The sequence below is a fragment of the Pleurodeles waltl genome, chromosome 8 (genome assembly GCF_031143425.1).
Source record: "Pleurodeles waltl isolate 20211129_DDA chromosome 8, aPleWal1.hap1.20221129, whole genome shotgun sequence".
In the NCBI taxonomy this organism is placed as follows: Eukaryota; Metazoa; Chordata; class Amphibia; order Caudata; family Salamandridae; genus Pleurodeles; species Pleurodeles waltl.
Genome location: NC_090447.1, coordinates 312,914,687 through 312,932,247, shown reverse-complemented (window position 1 = coordinate 312,932,247; position 17,561 = coordinate 312,914,687). Strand labels below are relative to the sequence as shown.

Below are 17,561 nucleotides of genomic sequence, written 5' to 3'. Positions count from 1 at the left end.
ATCAACGCATCGCTGACTTTTCTGACGCACACTTGCCTGTGTGGCTTTATTTTTTACACAAACCAGGTACTTTGTGCAAAATCATCATTTCCATTGTTTTCTATGGAGTAAGACTGTTATTCTTTTTTAAATTCATATCTTGACTTGTGTATACTAGATTTTTGTTGTTTTGGTCTTGTTTGTCTTCTGAGTTAAGCCTGCCTGCTCGTGCCAAGCTAACAAGCGGATGAGTGGGGGTTAACCAGGTGTGTTTCTCCTTTGCCCTGACTAGAGTGAAGGGCCTAGCTTGGACAGGGGGGTAACCCGAATGCCAACCAAAGACCCCATTTCTAACATGCAGCAACTCAAGTCAAACCTGTAAACATTTATCAGGGGAAAATGCCCCGTATTTACCAGAACATGAGGATTTTGGTGCAGTGAGCACCAAAATCGGCATGTCATTCCCTGAAAAGTTATAACTGACTTGTATTTATCACACCAAATACATTCTGACTCAACAGTCAGATTTTATCAGGTGTGATCTATTCACAGGGTCGCTTGTAAGGAGAGCCTTTGTCTTTTTTTTCTGTTACATGTCTAACCCGGGTTTGGGCTTTACATTCCATGCACTACCTTTTGCTTAAGTTGATGTTATGTAACTCTCTTGTGAAATGTATTTTGTTCCTGTACAACTGAGTTAATCTTCTGAGAACTACCTAACCTGTATTATACTATCTCTGTTAGACCTGGCATCATTGGCGTGGTCTCCCCTAACATTTTGCCTCTAGTTCCCAAGTTGTTGCTGTGTGCTAGACTCTGTTTTGCTGTTTTTGCTATTCTGGGCACTTTACCACTGCTGACCAGTGCTAAAGTGCATGTGCTCCCTATGTGAAACTTTATGTGTAATGGGCTTTTCCAACTGCTAAAGTGCAAGTGCCTCATATGTGAAATTGTATGTGTAATGGGCTTTTCTATAATTGGCATATTTGATTTACTAGTAAGTCCCTAGTAAAGTGCACTAGAGGTGCCCAGGGCCTGTAAATCAAATGCTACTAGTGGGTCTGAAGCACTGATTGTGCCATCTACATGAGTAGCCCTGTAAACATGGCTAAGACTTGCCACTGCAATGTCTGTGTGTGCAGTTTTTAAACTGCCAATTGGACTTGGCAAGTGCACTCACTTGCCAAGCCTAAACCTTCTCTTTTTATACATGTAAGGCAGCCCTAAGATAGGCCCAAGGTAGCCCCAGGGGCAGGGTACAGTGTATTTTAAAGGTAGGACATGTACCTGTGTGTTTGTACATGTCCTAACAGTGAAATACTTCCAAATTCGGTTTTCTCTGTTGCAAGTCCTACCTCTCTCATAGGTTAACATGGGGGCTGCCTTTAAATATCCTTAAAGTACAGTTTACCTTTGAGGGCAGATAGAAATATGGAGTGTGGGGTCTCTGAACTCACAATTTAAAAATACATCTTTTAGTGAAGGTGGTTTTTAGCTTCTTAGTTTGAAAATGCCATTTTTAGAAAGTGAGCATTTTCTTGCTTAAATTATTCTGTGACTGCCTGTTTGTGGATACCTTGTCTGTGTCAGGCTGACAGTTGGGCTGTTTGTGCATCTCCACTAGACAGTGACATAAAGGGTGCTGAGGTGTAACCTGAATAAACTGATGGGCCATTTGGGCGAGGCTGGAGGGAGGAGTGGTCACTTACACCTGAACGGACTGTGCCTGCCCTCACACAAAGCAGTCTCCAACCCCCTGGTGTGTGTCTGGAGCCATGCCTGGGCAAAGCAGGATCCTGTAAACAACTGAGACTTTTCTTTGAAGTTGGGCAACTTCAAAGGCAGAAAGGGGTATAAGTATTGGACACAAAACCCCAGACTTTAGATCACTTCAAGGATTCAGGAGGAACCTCTGCCAGGAGAAGAGCTGAAGGAGAAGTGCTGCCCCTGCCTGTGACTGTGCTTTGTTGGGCTATCCGGCAGTTGCTGCTTCTGCCTGAGAAAGGGGACAAAGAATGGATTTTGTGGTATATCCCTGTTTGAGAGGTATCTCCAAGACCTTGGACTGAGCTTGACCCCTGTTCTGAAGTCTCAGGGCCATCAAACACTTCCTCTACCAGTACATGGGCTCTCTGCTGGGATTCCTGCCCTGCCAAATGGTGCCCTATTCAGTCCCTGGGCCCTTGAATTAAGAAGCTGGTGAAAAACCAAGAAGAACCAAGTGTACCGACTTCGGACAACTTTGGACTGACGCCACTGCCGGATCCTGTGATGCCACCTGCAACTGACCCTGTGGTCCTCGCTGGAGTGCGACGACCCTGTAGGCCCGACACTGACGCAGCCTTGCTGAACTCCACAACTCCATGAGCCCCGAAGTGCCACGTCACCAACGTCCGTGACAACCGACTTTCCCGCGACCGCTGAATATCGACACCACTGGAAGTGCGCAGATCCGATGCTCTGCACCGCCTCAGCTACACAGCTCCGCAGCAAGGACCTGACGCCTCCGCTCCGCATCCCTGGAACCAACGCTGCACTGGATCCAGCGATGCCTCAATCCCCTACTCCGTGAACCGGCTTGTTTTCTCATTTACACATGGTACTGTACCTCGTGGTCCGTGTGACTCTGTGATATCACCAAACTGAAACACTTGTGTTTCTAAGCGCTATTTTGAAGATTACTCTTTAAAAATTCATATCTTGACTTGGGTACGTTGAATTCTTGTCGCTTTGGTCTTGCTTTACTCAGATAAATATTGGCTATTTTTCTAACCTGGTGTCCATTTCTAACAATCTCCTTCGTGAAACCTGATGTAAATTGTTTTTGAGCTCCATACATTGACTTCCAACATAAAACACGTCAATTGAAAGGAGAATAAACGATTAATAAATCGTAACGCAGCCACACACAGACGCCGAAACATTCAGTGACACAAACATACTGATCAAACTAGTTGCAAATTCACACTTTCCCGCTAAAAGTCTGTTCACATGCTATTCAAAATAATTTCCTCTTTCTTACCTCAGGGAAACAACTTTGGCAGAAGTAAAATAATGTCCAAGGGCTGGTGAGGTCTTATATACATCTGCAATCTAAAAAAGAGCACATTCAGAGCACAATTTCATAAGATAATGACAAATGACAAACAGCGAGTCCCCGTTGTAGCATAGCTGCCTTAGAAACTGCATAATGTAATAACTTTTCCATATAGTTGTGCAATGTTTACCGCACATGTCTAAGCTCTTACAGAAGGCAGCAAAGCCAATGGAAATGTAACAAGGGTGATATGGGAGATAATGCAAGCATTACAAATGTGTCCCTTGAGGTAGTAAACGACAGCCATGATTGGGATGCCTTGATGGCCTCACAGTCTTGACCAGCTGCCTATGGCTGGTTATGCCCCCTAGAGGGTAGATGAACACTGATCTTTGATATGCCATTTGAATGGAATACTCGCCAAAATGACGATGCATTACAGGAATTTCTTAGCACACCATGTGAAAGGTGCCACTAAGGTGTTGACAGTTAAACTCATTTACCACAGGTGACCTGTAATATCCAGGACTTTAATACAACGGTGCTATGTCACAGCACTAACCTAGTAATGCAGGGGTGTGAAGTTGTAGGGTCCGTGCTGAGGCACAATAGAGAATGTTCAATTCCTGCTGGACTGCTTATTTGACAGTACATTATTGGGTTAGAATTGTTCTACCATCTTGTAATAAAGGCATGGTGTTCGGGCTGGTCTTTGGTAGGTATGGCTGAGCCAGGCTGGGCTCTGACTCACTAAGAAGGTCCTGAGCCCACTTATCAGCACTAGTTACAGCGAGACCCCAGCTGGAATATACATGTATGATGGTCATTGCCCTGAGGGCAGAAAAAGAGAGGGCTCGACATTTTTTACCGACATTTGGAGCACCACTGAGTAATTGTTTTATAATCTAGTATAGGTGACAGTTATCAAAGCACCAAATATCAGGGAGAGTGGCAAAACATCCCAAACCTCACCCCCAAAAAACGTGCGGATAGTTGAGAAGGAAGTTCTGAGATTGAGGAAAAATGAAGAGCTCTAGACCTCATCTTGCCATGCCTATACAAATAGCCATTAAATATACATCAATCATTTATCTTTCAACATGTGGAAGAAACACTAAAGTGATCATTATTTGTCTCTTCAATTTAGAGTAACATTTTTTGAAATTGCAAATAGGCCCAGATTGTGAAAGACCAGATCTGGATATGCTGGTGAAATATTACTCGCCAACCAGTGATGGACATCCCAGACAATAAATAGGTGGTATTCTTCAATAAGAACTTGGCAGCTTTAGTCGCACACTTTTGGAGAGCTAGACATGAAAATGAGTCTGTTACTCGAATGTCACAATGGCTAACATAGCAATACAAATACAAGTGACAAGGTCACTCAGAGACCACCAGGTCATTTTGTGTTTGAGTCCACTCCTGTGCAACATGACAAAGCCAAGAACTGCCCCATCAAGAAATATACAAACTATTACAAAAAGCAACACCCACAAAACAGCATCCCAATCAGAAAAAAACTGTAGTATATGACTGTTCCTGGACCTCTTTTCAAATGTTTCCATCTCAATATCAAGAAAATGGGACACAAAAAGATTGAAACAAGGAAATAATATGGTAAATAAAATAGAATTTGCAGATATAAAGGACAGGTCAGGCTCTTGAATGCTAGTGATGACTCTATCTTTTATTTTAGAGTTTGGTGTAAAGGGGACTCTATCACAAACATGATGGAGTATCTTATCAGCAAAAGCCTTGGTCCGCTCACTCAATTATGAGTCAGATGGTCTGTTTTCCGACGACAATACCAAAGCTGATTTCATCATCAGAAAACTTACTCCAACTTCTGAAAGAGTAGGGGTCGTCGGAGCATTAGACCACCAATCTCATTTTAAGCAGATGGCCTTGTCCGTTTTTCTTGTTCATCACCACGGGGTGAATACACAAACAGAAAGAAATATAATGACACCTGCGCCCTTAAAGAAAACTCCCAGGGTGTGACTATAAGGGCTATCTGACTTTTTGTTTCATAAACAAAATCCTGCTTTGGGGGTTTGCTTGTGAAAACAAAAACCTTTGGGGCACGGTTGCCTGAAGAATGGCAGCCATATTCCAAAATGTCAGTGCCTTTACATGAGCTGCCATGGTGGAGGCTCCTTGAAATGCACATTGATTGCCACTGGGCTGGGGTAATATCTAAGTATGGCAGCCCTCTCTCTGTCAGGTTGGTGGACATAACATCCTCTGTCATCCTGATGGACAGGAATAAAACTGCCATACTATAAATAGAGCCTCCTGAAGGGGCAGTCTCATTGGAGGATAGATGGACATGCTCTGCAGCTCGGGATACTGGACTCTCCGTGCTCAGTCTGGAGCCACAAGGATTACTTAAGCCCAGTCGTTCCTGATCTTCTTGAGAACTCTGGTCAGGGATGGAATGGTTGCAAAGGCATACAGGAGGCCTGAATTCCACTCAAGACAAAATGCATCTCTAAGCAATTCTCTCCTTGGAAACCCCAGCGTGCAAAACTGCTGACATAGCGCGTTCTTGGCAGAGGTGAGCAGATCTAACCAAGGCTGTCCCACTGCTGAGCGAGACCTTGCACTACCTCCGCACGGAGACGATATTCATGATCCGCTAGGCATTTTTGGCTGAGTTTGTCTACTCTGGTGTTCAGAGAGCCAGCGACATGTTGAACCACCAGGGATATGCCCTGATGTTCCAGCCCCGTCTAGAGACGCAGAGCCTCTTGACAGAGAGTCCATGACTCTACCCCGCCCTGTTTGTTGTAGTAACACATGGCGGTGGTGTTGTCCATGAACACCTGCACCATCTTTCCCTTGACAGAGGGAAGAAATGCTTTCAATGTCAATTGGATTGCACTGAACTTCAGCATGTTGATGTGGAGTCCCACTTCTACCCAACACCACATTCCTCTGATATCTACCACTCGCAGTTATCTGCCCCATCCAAGGAGTGATGCATCTATCACTACTGTGAGATTTGGTTGGAAAAAGGGAGGGGAATCTGCCTCCTGCCCAATCGCAATTCATTAACCACCACAACAGATCTTTCAGTTTCCTCTGAGATCTGGACCATGACAGAGAGATTCTCCTGATGCTGCACCCACTATAATTTCAGGTCCCACTGCAGAGCCTGCATATGCCACCTGGCATGTGTCACCAGCAGGATGTGGGAGGCCATGAGGCCAAGCAGCCTCAGAGTAATTCTCACCATAATCCAGGACAGGGGTAGACTGACCAGACCCCTGGCCATCTCTTCCATGAGGTTGGCTGGTCCTCCGCCCTCGGCCATTCAGAGGCTGGGAAGCATGCGCAGCATGGTGGCTGGATAAGAATTGGCATGGTTGATAATCCCTTCCATAGCCACGAAAGGAGCAAAAGGCACACACTGGATGGCGGACAAAGGGCCCCTGAGAGGCCTAAGGACCTGACCATGGCACGAGAATCCTCGAAGCAATCGAACACTGAGTCTGCCTTGTTTCTAAAGAGACGGGTGCCACCAAAGGGCATTTCCATCAAACAAGCCTGGACATCCCCCAGAACGTCAGACATCCTCAGCAAGGTGCGGTGCCTCTGGGCCACGGTTGTGGAAACTGATTTGCCTAGTAAGTTGGTTGTGTTAAGTCCACAGCGAATTGTCACGTCTCTCCCAGCAGCAATAGCCTGAGAGAGTACAGCCCGGGCCTCATATGGAACGTGTGGCAGCACTTGCGCAGCGGTATTCCATAGTGTTTGGGAATAGTGGCCCAAAGGCATCTGGTGTACCCAGACCGCAATGCAAGACTGGTTGTAGAAAGCATCTTATTCCCAAATGAATCCAACCTTTTGGATTTTCTATCTGGGGGAGCAGTAGGGAACACACCTTGGGAGCTAGAGACTTGGACCACCAAGCTCTCTGGGGCAGATATTGCATCAGAAAACCTGGGTCCCCAGGTGCAGGGAGGATGACAGCAGGCAATCGTCCTGTTCACAGGAGCCCTTGTGCTGGGTTTGGACAAGGTACCCACTAGTATGTCAGGGAGGGCATCACTGAACGGGAGCAGGAGTTCTGAGGTGGAAGCTCACTGTTGCAGTACCTCTGTCAAGAAATTAGTCTTGACAGTCACCGAGGGTAGTTGAATGTCTAGGGCCTCAGCCACCCTCTTCATCACCACTGCATAAGAAGCTCCTTCCTCTGTAGCCACAGTAGAGGAATAAATCATGCCAGTAGCTGGTGATATGTCCAGTCCACTGGCTTCACCCAAGTCCTCACAGCAGTCCATTTCACCTTCATAAGGCGGGTATTCTGAAGGGCCCAGTCAATCCTCCCATTCTTCCCCGAGGCCTAGCCCAGTGAAATAGTGCTCAGGATCCAATCGAGGAGTAAAAGCTCCTGTCAGCACTGAAGCTGGCATCGGGCGACACCCATCCGGCTCTCTGTCAGGGATTACAGTAGAAATTACTCTGCCAGTAAGTGCCGGCAGTGCTGGTAGCATCAGCTTTGGAGCTGGCACTGGAGAAGGTCAAGGTAGTACAACTGGCGCCGAGGCCAGAGCCTCTGGCATAGAAAAAGCAGGGGACCCTCTCTGATCCCGCTGGACCTGAAGAAGCTCCAGCAGGGTCAGACTGCCCACAAATGAAGCATATGGACTCATGGACTCTTTAATTTGGGCAGGAGTCACTCTGGCTCACAGAAATTTGTGGAGGCCGGGAGCCAGCCCAGGCACAGGTTCCACAGAACGAGGCCTAGAATGATGAAGATCCACTGTCGCATCAGCCGACAGACAAGCAGAAGTCTTAGAGCGCTTTTACTTCTTACTTTTCTACCAATGTCTCAACTTACCCGATTGCCCTGTAGATTTTGAATGGCATGATGACAACTTTGGACTCCGTGACCAGCCCCGGGTCCTTTCTCTCGACGAAGACCTCAACCAGCCTGGAGTCAAGTGCAGGGCTGCCATCAGCTTTAGGGAATGCTCCCTCAAAGCATTCAGATACATGGCTTTGTCATCGGAGAACAACTCCAGGTCGCATTCCCACTCCAAACACCACAAACACACAAGGTGCAGATCCATCACAGACATTGCCCGATGACAGGACACGCAGGGCTTGAAACTTGTCTTCCTAGAAGACATCCCTCAACATACCAGAAAAAATTATTGAAAAGGAGTTTGACAAAAATCGAAAATACAGACAAGTCAAAAAACGACTGGGGGGTATCTCTCTTCGGTTCAGCGCCGGCTGGCACAGAAAGAAAAGAACTGATGTTGGCGCACCTGGTTGGCGCCTTTGTAGGAACCACACCATCATTTCTAGCGCGGACCATGGAACAATGGATGCAGAGCTAATCAACATCACCTACTGGCGTGCAGGCTCACAAAAATCTTCAGGATACAGCCTAATACCTGGGGAGAATTCAAATGTAAGGAATCTGCAGCCAGAATTGTCTATCAGATATATGTGAAAGGGTCACTGAGAGCCTGAGCTGAATGCACTTGTGGCACAGGACAAACCTTTTGCCATACTTGGCACGATTACATGTATAACACAAACATACAACCATTTTTTTAAATAGGAGAAACCTAAAGTGCAGAAACATTTTCTCCAAAAACACGTTCCAAATGTGTAATATGTTTCTGCACTTTAAATTTCTCTGCTTTAAACAAATGACTGTGTTTCAGTTATACATACGGCATAGTGGGTACTGGCCATTGGGAGCAAAGGGTCTGTTGTTTGAAAGCGCAATACTTTGAAATCGGAGAAAATTAAAATGAAGAGTTAACTTAATCATTAATGTAATATTTCATTTGAATCATCTCCCATTTAACAACATTCAGAAAAAGTATTTTGTTCGCTGAGTTGACAAGCACTTGCATATAATAGTTAAACATCTCAGTGCTTCAGTTCTTCACCTCTGTGCCCCAGCCCACCTGGGACATAAATCTGACTGAGCACTGCTCATCACCAGGCCCTGCTCTCTGGAAACAAAGTATTTCCTTAACTTCAAAAGGAAAATGTGATTTTGTGCTCAAATAAAAATAAAGTCAAGGCTGCAAGCTACTCTGAAGGTGTCTGGAAACTACTGGTAGCTCTCAATTTACTGATTGCGGGCACCTGTACTAAATTATAAACCCCCCTCAGCACTCTCTCTCTTTCTTTCCCTCTTCCTCTCTAATGTTTCCTACAGGGGTACATGTTTGTCCACCCAGGCGAACAGACCCCTTAAAGACAGACAGTTATTATGCAGGTTGTCAGGCATTTTTCATAAAACTGAACTGTTTCCAGACCAGCTTTGCCCAATGGTACATGCATCTGAAGAATTGCATATAAGGTGGCATACGTTTCAAGAAATGCATTAAAAATGTATTTTACAATGATGACTAAAAATGCATTGCGTATGAGGCTCATAATGCCAAGGGCGGAGACAAATGTGAATTACACCTGCCAGTTATTAGCTCTTTTGTTGGAGAGCATGCTACATTCTGGTATGTGGAAAGCGTGTGTATTACATGTTTCACATCGTTAGTAGAAAATGAGTAAAATATAGTGATTTGAAGACTTACCCTTTCAGTAAGCTGTTCAGAGAGTGCTTCTGAATTGGTGCACTGATCACTGATTTTGAGTGTCCCAGTATAATACTGTGAGCTCCCATTTAATAATGATTCATAACCATCATCATCTGAATAAATTGCTGCAATTAAGGAAGACATTTGTCATTATAGCGCACAGTATGTATCACCAGTGAGATGTGCGAACGCTAGGTAAATGCGAAGGGCCTGATTCACACAAGAACCTTGAGCACGATTTCATGTGCAAAATGTACAAAGGGCAAAATACAGACATTTATCTGTGCAGATGTTGCACAATCAGCATGCAAAATAAGAAGACGTAACATGCCCATGAGCAACCTGCTTATGAGCATCTTCCCCATGACGAGTTGGCCATATACATATTAGTAGAAGTAATTTGCTGCTTTGCTCCGAATGGTGCACAAGAATCCGTGAATCTGATGCTATTTGAATGTGACTGGGGGATCTCGTGAGCCAGTATTCCATTCTTCACGCACCTACTGATGTTTAGAGTGAAGGTAGATGGGTAAAAGCCACTCCTTCTTAGGTTGCGATTACTTGTACAGAAAAGCGCAGCCACTTCTCAGGAGGCCACTGCATTTTAATTGAAAGGCCCCAGGAACAACTACAGGCACCTGCAGCAACTTTCATAGAACAGCACCAGGACATCTACATTATCTGGACAGTAAATGCATTTTTCAGAAGGCATTGCACTGAAACTGGACATTTTTCAGTGTGGACGTGCAAGCACTTCTCATCTGGGTCCTGATTCTCATAATGGGACAAATCACGCACTTCTCAGAAAAGCGCTACATTTTGAGTGGACCAGTACAGGTACTTCTCAGCAGGCTACTGCACCTTCAGTGGTACAATAAATGCACTTCTAGGTGTGGTGCCGAAACGTGCAAAGGGATAATATGTGTGTCTTTACTAAGGTACATATACATTAATAATAGGTTTGAATGTACAACATTAACATGCAGAAAAGCAGCAGCTCTGCCACCACAATGACTCTGCTGAACTCATCACCCAAGTGATTCGATTGCTATCAACTGTTATATAGCCCTTTCCCTCTTTTCATTCTCTGTTCGGGGCAAGGCTGGCCATTTAACTCACAGGGCATTTCCCAGGGGATTTGCGCCATTGGCAACCTTTTTTGGAAGACTCAAGCCTACTGATTGGTCTTCAAAAGACTCTTGCGCCCCAGGGTTTATTGCAGCAGGCACAGTGGGGGAATAAAGTGGAGGAGAGACGAGCAGGAAGAAGAGAGGGAGGGTGAGAAGAGAGACAGAAAATGTATCAACGGAAAGAGTGAGATGGGAGGAAGGGTGATGGGCTGGTTGGAATATATTTGCCACGGATGTTTTGGGTTCCGAGCCCTGTCCTCCCAGAATGTTGCTTCTACAGTTCACATGCAGTTTTGCATATGCACTGTAATTCAATTCATAAAGCTTTATTCGGCACATATAAATGACCATGAAAGCATGAACAAAGAAGAAAAAAGACAACAGTACATATTTACAAAGACATCGCAATTAAAACTTACAGTTATTAATTATAGTTAATGGCTCATTGAGTAATACATACGGTCATTCATAAGTATATAAAATGAATAATAGAATACATTAAAAAACTCATACTTTTCCTGGAATTGATGCACTGATTTAAAAAGGTGGCAGTATAAAAACAAATATCTGCCGATTGCAGATTAAAAATTAAAGCCATGGCATGTTTAACTGTACGTGTTCCGTATTTAACAAACAGATGTTTCAAAAATACTATACGAAAACATGTATACAGTTTACAGAACAGCAGAAGGTGCACAGTGCTCTGTGTAGATACATTATCGCACCTACATGGCCCATTCGGGTGTTTCTTAATGTTTGGATGGGCTACTAAACAATGTGCCATCCCAAATCTTAGTCTGGTTAGCACAAATTTATGTGAATTCCTAGTCACCATAGTTAGGTAAGATGGAAAACCCTCCATTAGATTGTATCTATTATAAAAAATGACGGAGGACAAAGATCCGGCTATGGTTGCTCGTTTCCTTTCTGCATAAGTTAGAAATATACTTTTCATTTCTGATTTGGAGATCGTGGTTGCTGCACTAGGATTATTTAAAATATTCAGATTAAAAATGTCTGAAAAACAGACAACAACATATTTAACCCAGGGAATATCTCGATATTTATCCAAACGTAAGCAATCCTCAACAATAGTTCTGTTAAGTAGCTTCTCATCCCCAAGCCAGAAAGACCGCCAGATCATCAATGGTCTAAGTGATATCAGATCAGTTAAACAATTAATGGCTAATTCGCGGTGACTTAATTCAGTTGAGGCAGAGATGGGCAAAAACAGGAGCTTTTTTAAAAACATATTTTCCTCCAACTGTAAGTTGTAGGTATAGCTATAACCCCATACTCCTGCCCCATACAGAGCAATAGTCACACATCTAGCTTGGTAAATCTTGAGCATATCCCTGGTTCGACGATCCCCAACTTTTGCAGCAAATCTATAGATACCATAAGCATTTTTTGCCATTTTATTCCGAATGTTATTAAATTAATTGTTCCATTTCCTGTCGTTAGAGAAGGTAATACCTAGGTAACAAAATGTATCCACCTGTTGCACCTTTTCGCCGTCTATAAAAAAGGCATTTAACGTTTTGGCTTTAGCTCCGCAGGTCATGGTATGCGTTTTTCCCTTATTAATTACTAGTTTTCTATCTTTAATGAAGGAGGAAAAACTATCCATTAGTCGTTGTAATCCAACAGGTGTTCGAGAGAGTAAAACAGCGTCGTCGGCATATAGTAACACCGGCACCGGAACACCGTTGATCTGAGGAGCATCAGCATTAACCTTTTTAAAAATATCATCAATTCCATTAATGAATAAAATAAATAAAAGAGGTGCCAAAACGCAACCCTGTCTAATTCCTCGTGTAACACAGATTTTTGGAGTACATTCTCCTCTGGTTCCAAAACGTACGTTGGTTTTCAATTTCTCGTATAACCTAGCGAGGAAAAATATTATGCCTTCTGGGGCTCCTAAATTTAACAGAGTTGGCCATAAAATGGAATGATCTACCATATCGAATGCGCTGCTCAGGTCAGCAAAACAAAGATACAGGGAACCGGGTTTCGCTTCAGTATACTTCCCGATCAGTAGATCAAGATTGATGCACTGATCGAGCGTACCTCGTCCCTTCCTAAAACCATACTGGCTATCAGCCAGTATGCTATCCTGCTCAGCCCATTCCTCTAATCTTACTAACATCACTCTACTCATAACCTTGACTGAAGAGTCAAGGAGAGAGATCGGGCGGTAATTCTTAGCGTCAGATCTACTTCCCTTTTTATGAATTGGCACAATGATTGATTCACCCCAAGTTACAGGGGCCTCGGCACACACGGCAACATTAAAAACAATGGTTAAAAGGGGGCCCCAGACATCTGGCGCAGCTTTATAAACGTCTATAGGTACCCCGTCCGGGCCCTGAGCTTTCCCTCCTTTGCTAGCCCGTATACCATATTTGACCTCACTAACGGATATATCCAAAGGCAGAGTAGGTCACTTATTGGAACTAGGATCATTGACTTTATCAGAGTCAAAAATGCTGGAGAAATGTGCAATCCAACCCTCGCTAGAAACATTAGAAGTCAATTGTGGTGTTTTTTCATCCCTTAGAAAAGGCGAGTTGACCGTGGCCCAGAATAATGTACAATTTGATAATTCAAGGGGGAATAAAGTGGAGGAGAGACGAGCAGGAAGAAGAGAGGGAGGGTGAGAAGAGAGACAGAAAATGTATCAACGGAAAGAGTGAGATGGGAGGAAGGGTGATGGGCTGGTTGGAATATATTTGCCACGGATGTTTTGGGTTCCGAGCCCTGTCCTCCCAGAATGTTGCTTCTACAGTTCACATGCAGTTTTGCATATGCACTGTAATTCATTTCTGGAGTACAATTACGTGACACTCAATGTATGAAATTACAGTATGTCAGTGTTATGGGAGATAAAGTATTCTTCCCAACTGCTCACCCGTCCTGTGTAACTTCCATCTACTGTGTGCTTTCGATCTGTGCTCTTTATTTATAAAAAGATGGACTGTCACCATAGAATGCATTATTATAAAGTAAAAAGTCCGCTCTTTTGAACAAAGCTCTGCTTCACAATAATTGAAATAATGTACATTTACGTGTTTTGATTATATGCTTTTCCAATTATTTTCTTCAAAATGCGGCTGTTCGCGGCGCATGCAGTGCGCCTTCCTAAGAGGGTAGCCCCCTTAGTGCTGCTTTCAGGCACACTCATCTTGCAGTCCACTCGTCGGGACCCACCCCCCACTCCGCGGGGGGAGCCCCACGTCTGGCTGATTTAGGGGTCTTTGCCCCCTGTCTCTAGGCGGTGCTCTTCCGGCCAGTTGCCTCGGCCTCCAGGTTGAACGGGGCGCAAATATGCAGTGCCATACTCCAAGGCTGGGAGTTTGGGGGAAGAGTTTTGAGCGTCAAAGTTGTCGACTACAGCACAACTGGGGCTCTGGCGGCTTTCGAGGATGGTTAGTCAGTTCCAGCTCGTAAGCATGTTTTTATCACCGCACCTGTACAGAAACACATGGGGCCTATGACCGCGAGCGCACTGCATGCGTCGAGGCAGATGGTTTTCAATAAGGCAAGTACAAAATACAGATGAGTACAGCAGCATATCTGCATGGACTTTGCCCAATTTTACCCCCTTCACCCCCACACCTGACTTAACTGGTGCACTGCCACAGGGGGGCGGTGGGGAGGACAGATGCACGAATGGGAGGCTGTCGGCAGGCAAATTTTCTCGCACCATTCAGCCCAGAGTTGTGGCTCAAGTTGTGAGCACACGTTGCCGGTCGCCGTAGTACTCCAGAAAATCGATGGGTCTGGTCCTGGAGCCAAATTTGATTTAGCGCGTCGAGCAAAGGATATATATATATATTTACTGCAACTGAAAGGATGGATCCAGGTGTCCAGAGTAGACGATTGCTCTGAATTTCCTTACGCTGTGGAGGTTATTACCATGCTGCCTCTAAATTTTAATCGTGTACAGGACTCGGTTTTCTGTGGGGGACAAGAAACATTCTAATTGCTTCATCGGGTTGAATTTTATCAGTGTCACTTTAAACCTAATTTTTGTACTGTAATGGGGCCATAAAGTATTTAAGCCACTAGGTGGCACTGCTTCACTGTTTTACCTTCATAAACATTACACTAAACACAGAAGATTGGGTCTAATTTTAATCGTTTAATAGAAAGCTACTTTCAGTTCCAGGGGACGTTTCAGTCAAAGACCGACTGCTCAGGTGCAAGGTCTTGTACCTTTGGTAGCACAGGCTCCCCAAGCACAGGGGTTCGAATCCACCGAATACTCTTACAATATCTTTTGTGCAATGAGATTGATTCTGAGGTTAACTCAATGTTTCATATGGCGGGAGGATGTGTCCTATAGCTGAGATTCTTCTATTCTTCAGTTAAATTCGCGGCATACCTATATTTTTTCAACTAGAGGGGACGGACTGAATCTAATCTGATAATGAATCTAATTACCCTTTGGACTGAGATCGGTTAGTATAAAGGTGGGTTAATAGGTCATTTACACCAAAATGCAATCTCTTATCTTTGGGCCCTGTATGAGTGGGAAGGAGCGTAAGTAAATTGACCATGGGTATTGATACTATATTTTTGTGCATGTATAACCATCGGGCTATAATCGATGCAAGGGGATTGCGGCAAACAAGAGTTCACAGCTTCCCCCGGGGGAGGAGTCCAGCAATATTTAAGGCAAGGCGCTCTCTAGCCTAAACGGGCCATGCGGTCTTTAACCCCCTGCCACATCCTGCCTCACTGTGTGGTTATGCACAGTGTCCTGCGTGCAACGAGAAGGCAGATGGACCCTTGGCAAAGGCGGAATTTTCGGTGAGGCATGTGTATTCATTACATTTAATTGTTCCATTAATTTTCCAAGGTAGCATGGCGAACAAAGTAGAGACCCTTTAAGGGCTGCACAGCCTCAAAGCTCCCAGGGGTGAGGAATAGAATTCGGAGGGTCTGTCACGAGAATAGGAGTCAAATTACTGGATGCTGGCACTGCCAGGTCAGGCGGGATCAGTGGGTGCCAGCGGGGAACCTGTAACTTGCAGGTTAGATCTAAGGTCTGGTAGTGTGATGGATGCTCAGATTAATTTTGTTGTTAACCTTGCATCTTTATCCCAATTGGTTCCAAGGTTGTGCAGATATATGCTACTGTGAATCTTTCACATGGCGGCGTGGCAGAAACCTTTTGCGCAGTATCGCATTGGGAGTGAGTGATGCGGTCACGCTTTGGAGAAGTGAGCATAAAATATACGGCCAGGCAAACACCTCAGGCCGAGCTCTGGCAACAACAAGCAAACGGAACCTCGTTTCCAATACTCGGTACGTTTCTGGGGGCTACGAGGCAATGCTGCGTAACGAGTGCGCACATGAGGGTCATGACAGTGGCAAGTTTGATTTCACACCCATTTCTTCCCCCCTCCAGGAACCAACAGTCTGAGGCGAGCGTTATAGGAACAAGGACATGGGTAGCCTGGGCATGCCCCCCCCCCTTTTCTCCCAAATGACAACACTGAATGACTCCCACCCCGGCAAGTCACAGGATGCGACCTGGTCAGTGTTCATGGACATGGACTGTGGAAAAGGTCTGGATTGGGCAATGGGAATCATGAATGCTCGGGAGCCTGAGGAGTCCACTGATGAGCAAGATAGACCTAGGGGGCATCAGTCTGTTGAAGCAGACCCAGGGCCATCAAAGATTAAGAGTGCCCACAGGCCTCCCACCACCGACACGCCACCAGCAGAACAGTGCAGGGCAGCACCGGCAATGGTGGCAACACCACCAGACTCTAAACAGTGCGGCCTCATCAACCCTGGAAAGCTTGGACAGAATAGCTAAGCTGATGGACACAATGATTAATGTCATGGTGGACTTCAAATCCTTGGTATGCCACCCGTACACAGCAACAGCAAGGGGCACCAATCATTACTGGGGAGGGCGGGCCTCCTATAGAAAAGGTTTTGGAAAATGTAGCAGTCAATTCACTGGCTCCCCAGCTCTCCGCGCCTCAAGGCACTACTAACCCTCTCTATGGGGTGGAGGCATCCATCACTTAAGGATTGGAGGTAGGGAGCACTGACTTGCGAAAGACAGGCACTGTTGGCATGGGGTTCCCCGTCACCCTGAACCAGGCAGGCAATGAAATATCCTCAGCGAGAGTCATGCTCCCCCTGATCGCAATCGTCCCCTTGGTATCAGGGTGCCACTCTTTGGCCTGGCAAGTACCGTTTGCCGCTAAGGAAGGGATATGGTGGTGCGAATTCATAGACGTCCTTATGCTTTTGATGCCAGGCAAAAACGGTATGGACACTAGGTGCATGGGTGTTAAGGAAGAGGACAAGAAGGGGAGATATCAGACTTGGCCAGAGAAGACCATGGAAAATTGTCTGGAGGCGTTTTCCACCCTGTTAGCAGTTGTGAAGGAAAAATATCCAGAACAGGGTCAGGCTTTATCTATGTACTCACGTACAATCCAAAACGAGGCCATCTGGACAGGGGGGCATTAGTTGTTTTCTGTATGACAGAGAGTTCAGGACAAGATAATCATGTGCCCCGAGCTGGGTTTGGATCAGAAGGAGGTACAGCTCTGGATGGAATCCATGGGCAAATTCAAACCACCCCAGAAGGACCCCTATAATAGGAATGCAATTGGTCAAACAAACTTTAGTTCACAGAGCTAGCCAGGCAAAGACTCCTTCAAGCAGCACTTTCTGGGTTTGCACTGGGTGGGCAGAGAGAGGTGATCAGAAGGCCACCTCAAGGGACATGTAGACTTTTCAGCGCTGGCTCCTGCTCATGAAGAAAAGCATGTCAATTGCGCACAGTTGTTCTAAGTGCAGTGCTCCCCA

At 45.2% G+C, this 17,561-nt stretch overlaps 1 protein-coding gene across 1 annotated transcript in view; it reads right to left on the bottom strand.

Annotated features, from left to right (window-relative positions):
- The window catches only part of C8H3orf52 (chromosome 8 C3orf52 homolog), a 100,687-nt gene that overhangs the window by 11,657 nt on the left and 71,469 nt on the right, over positions 1-17,561 (bottom strand). The window contains exons 4-5 of the mRNA XM_069204149.1: positions 9,586-9,713; positions 3,002-3,072 (exon numbers count right to left, since the gene is read on the bottom strand). Coding sequence (XP_069060250.1) covers positions 3,002-3,072; positions 9,586-9,713 — 199 coding nt within the window. The remainder of the gene's footprint in view (positions 1-3,001; positions 3,073-9,585; positions 9,714-17,561) is intronic.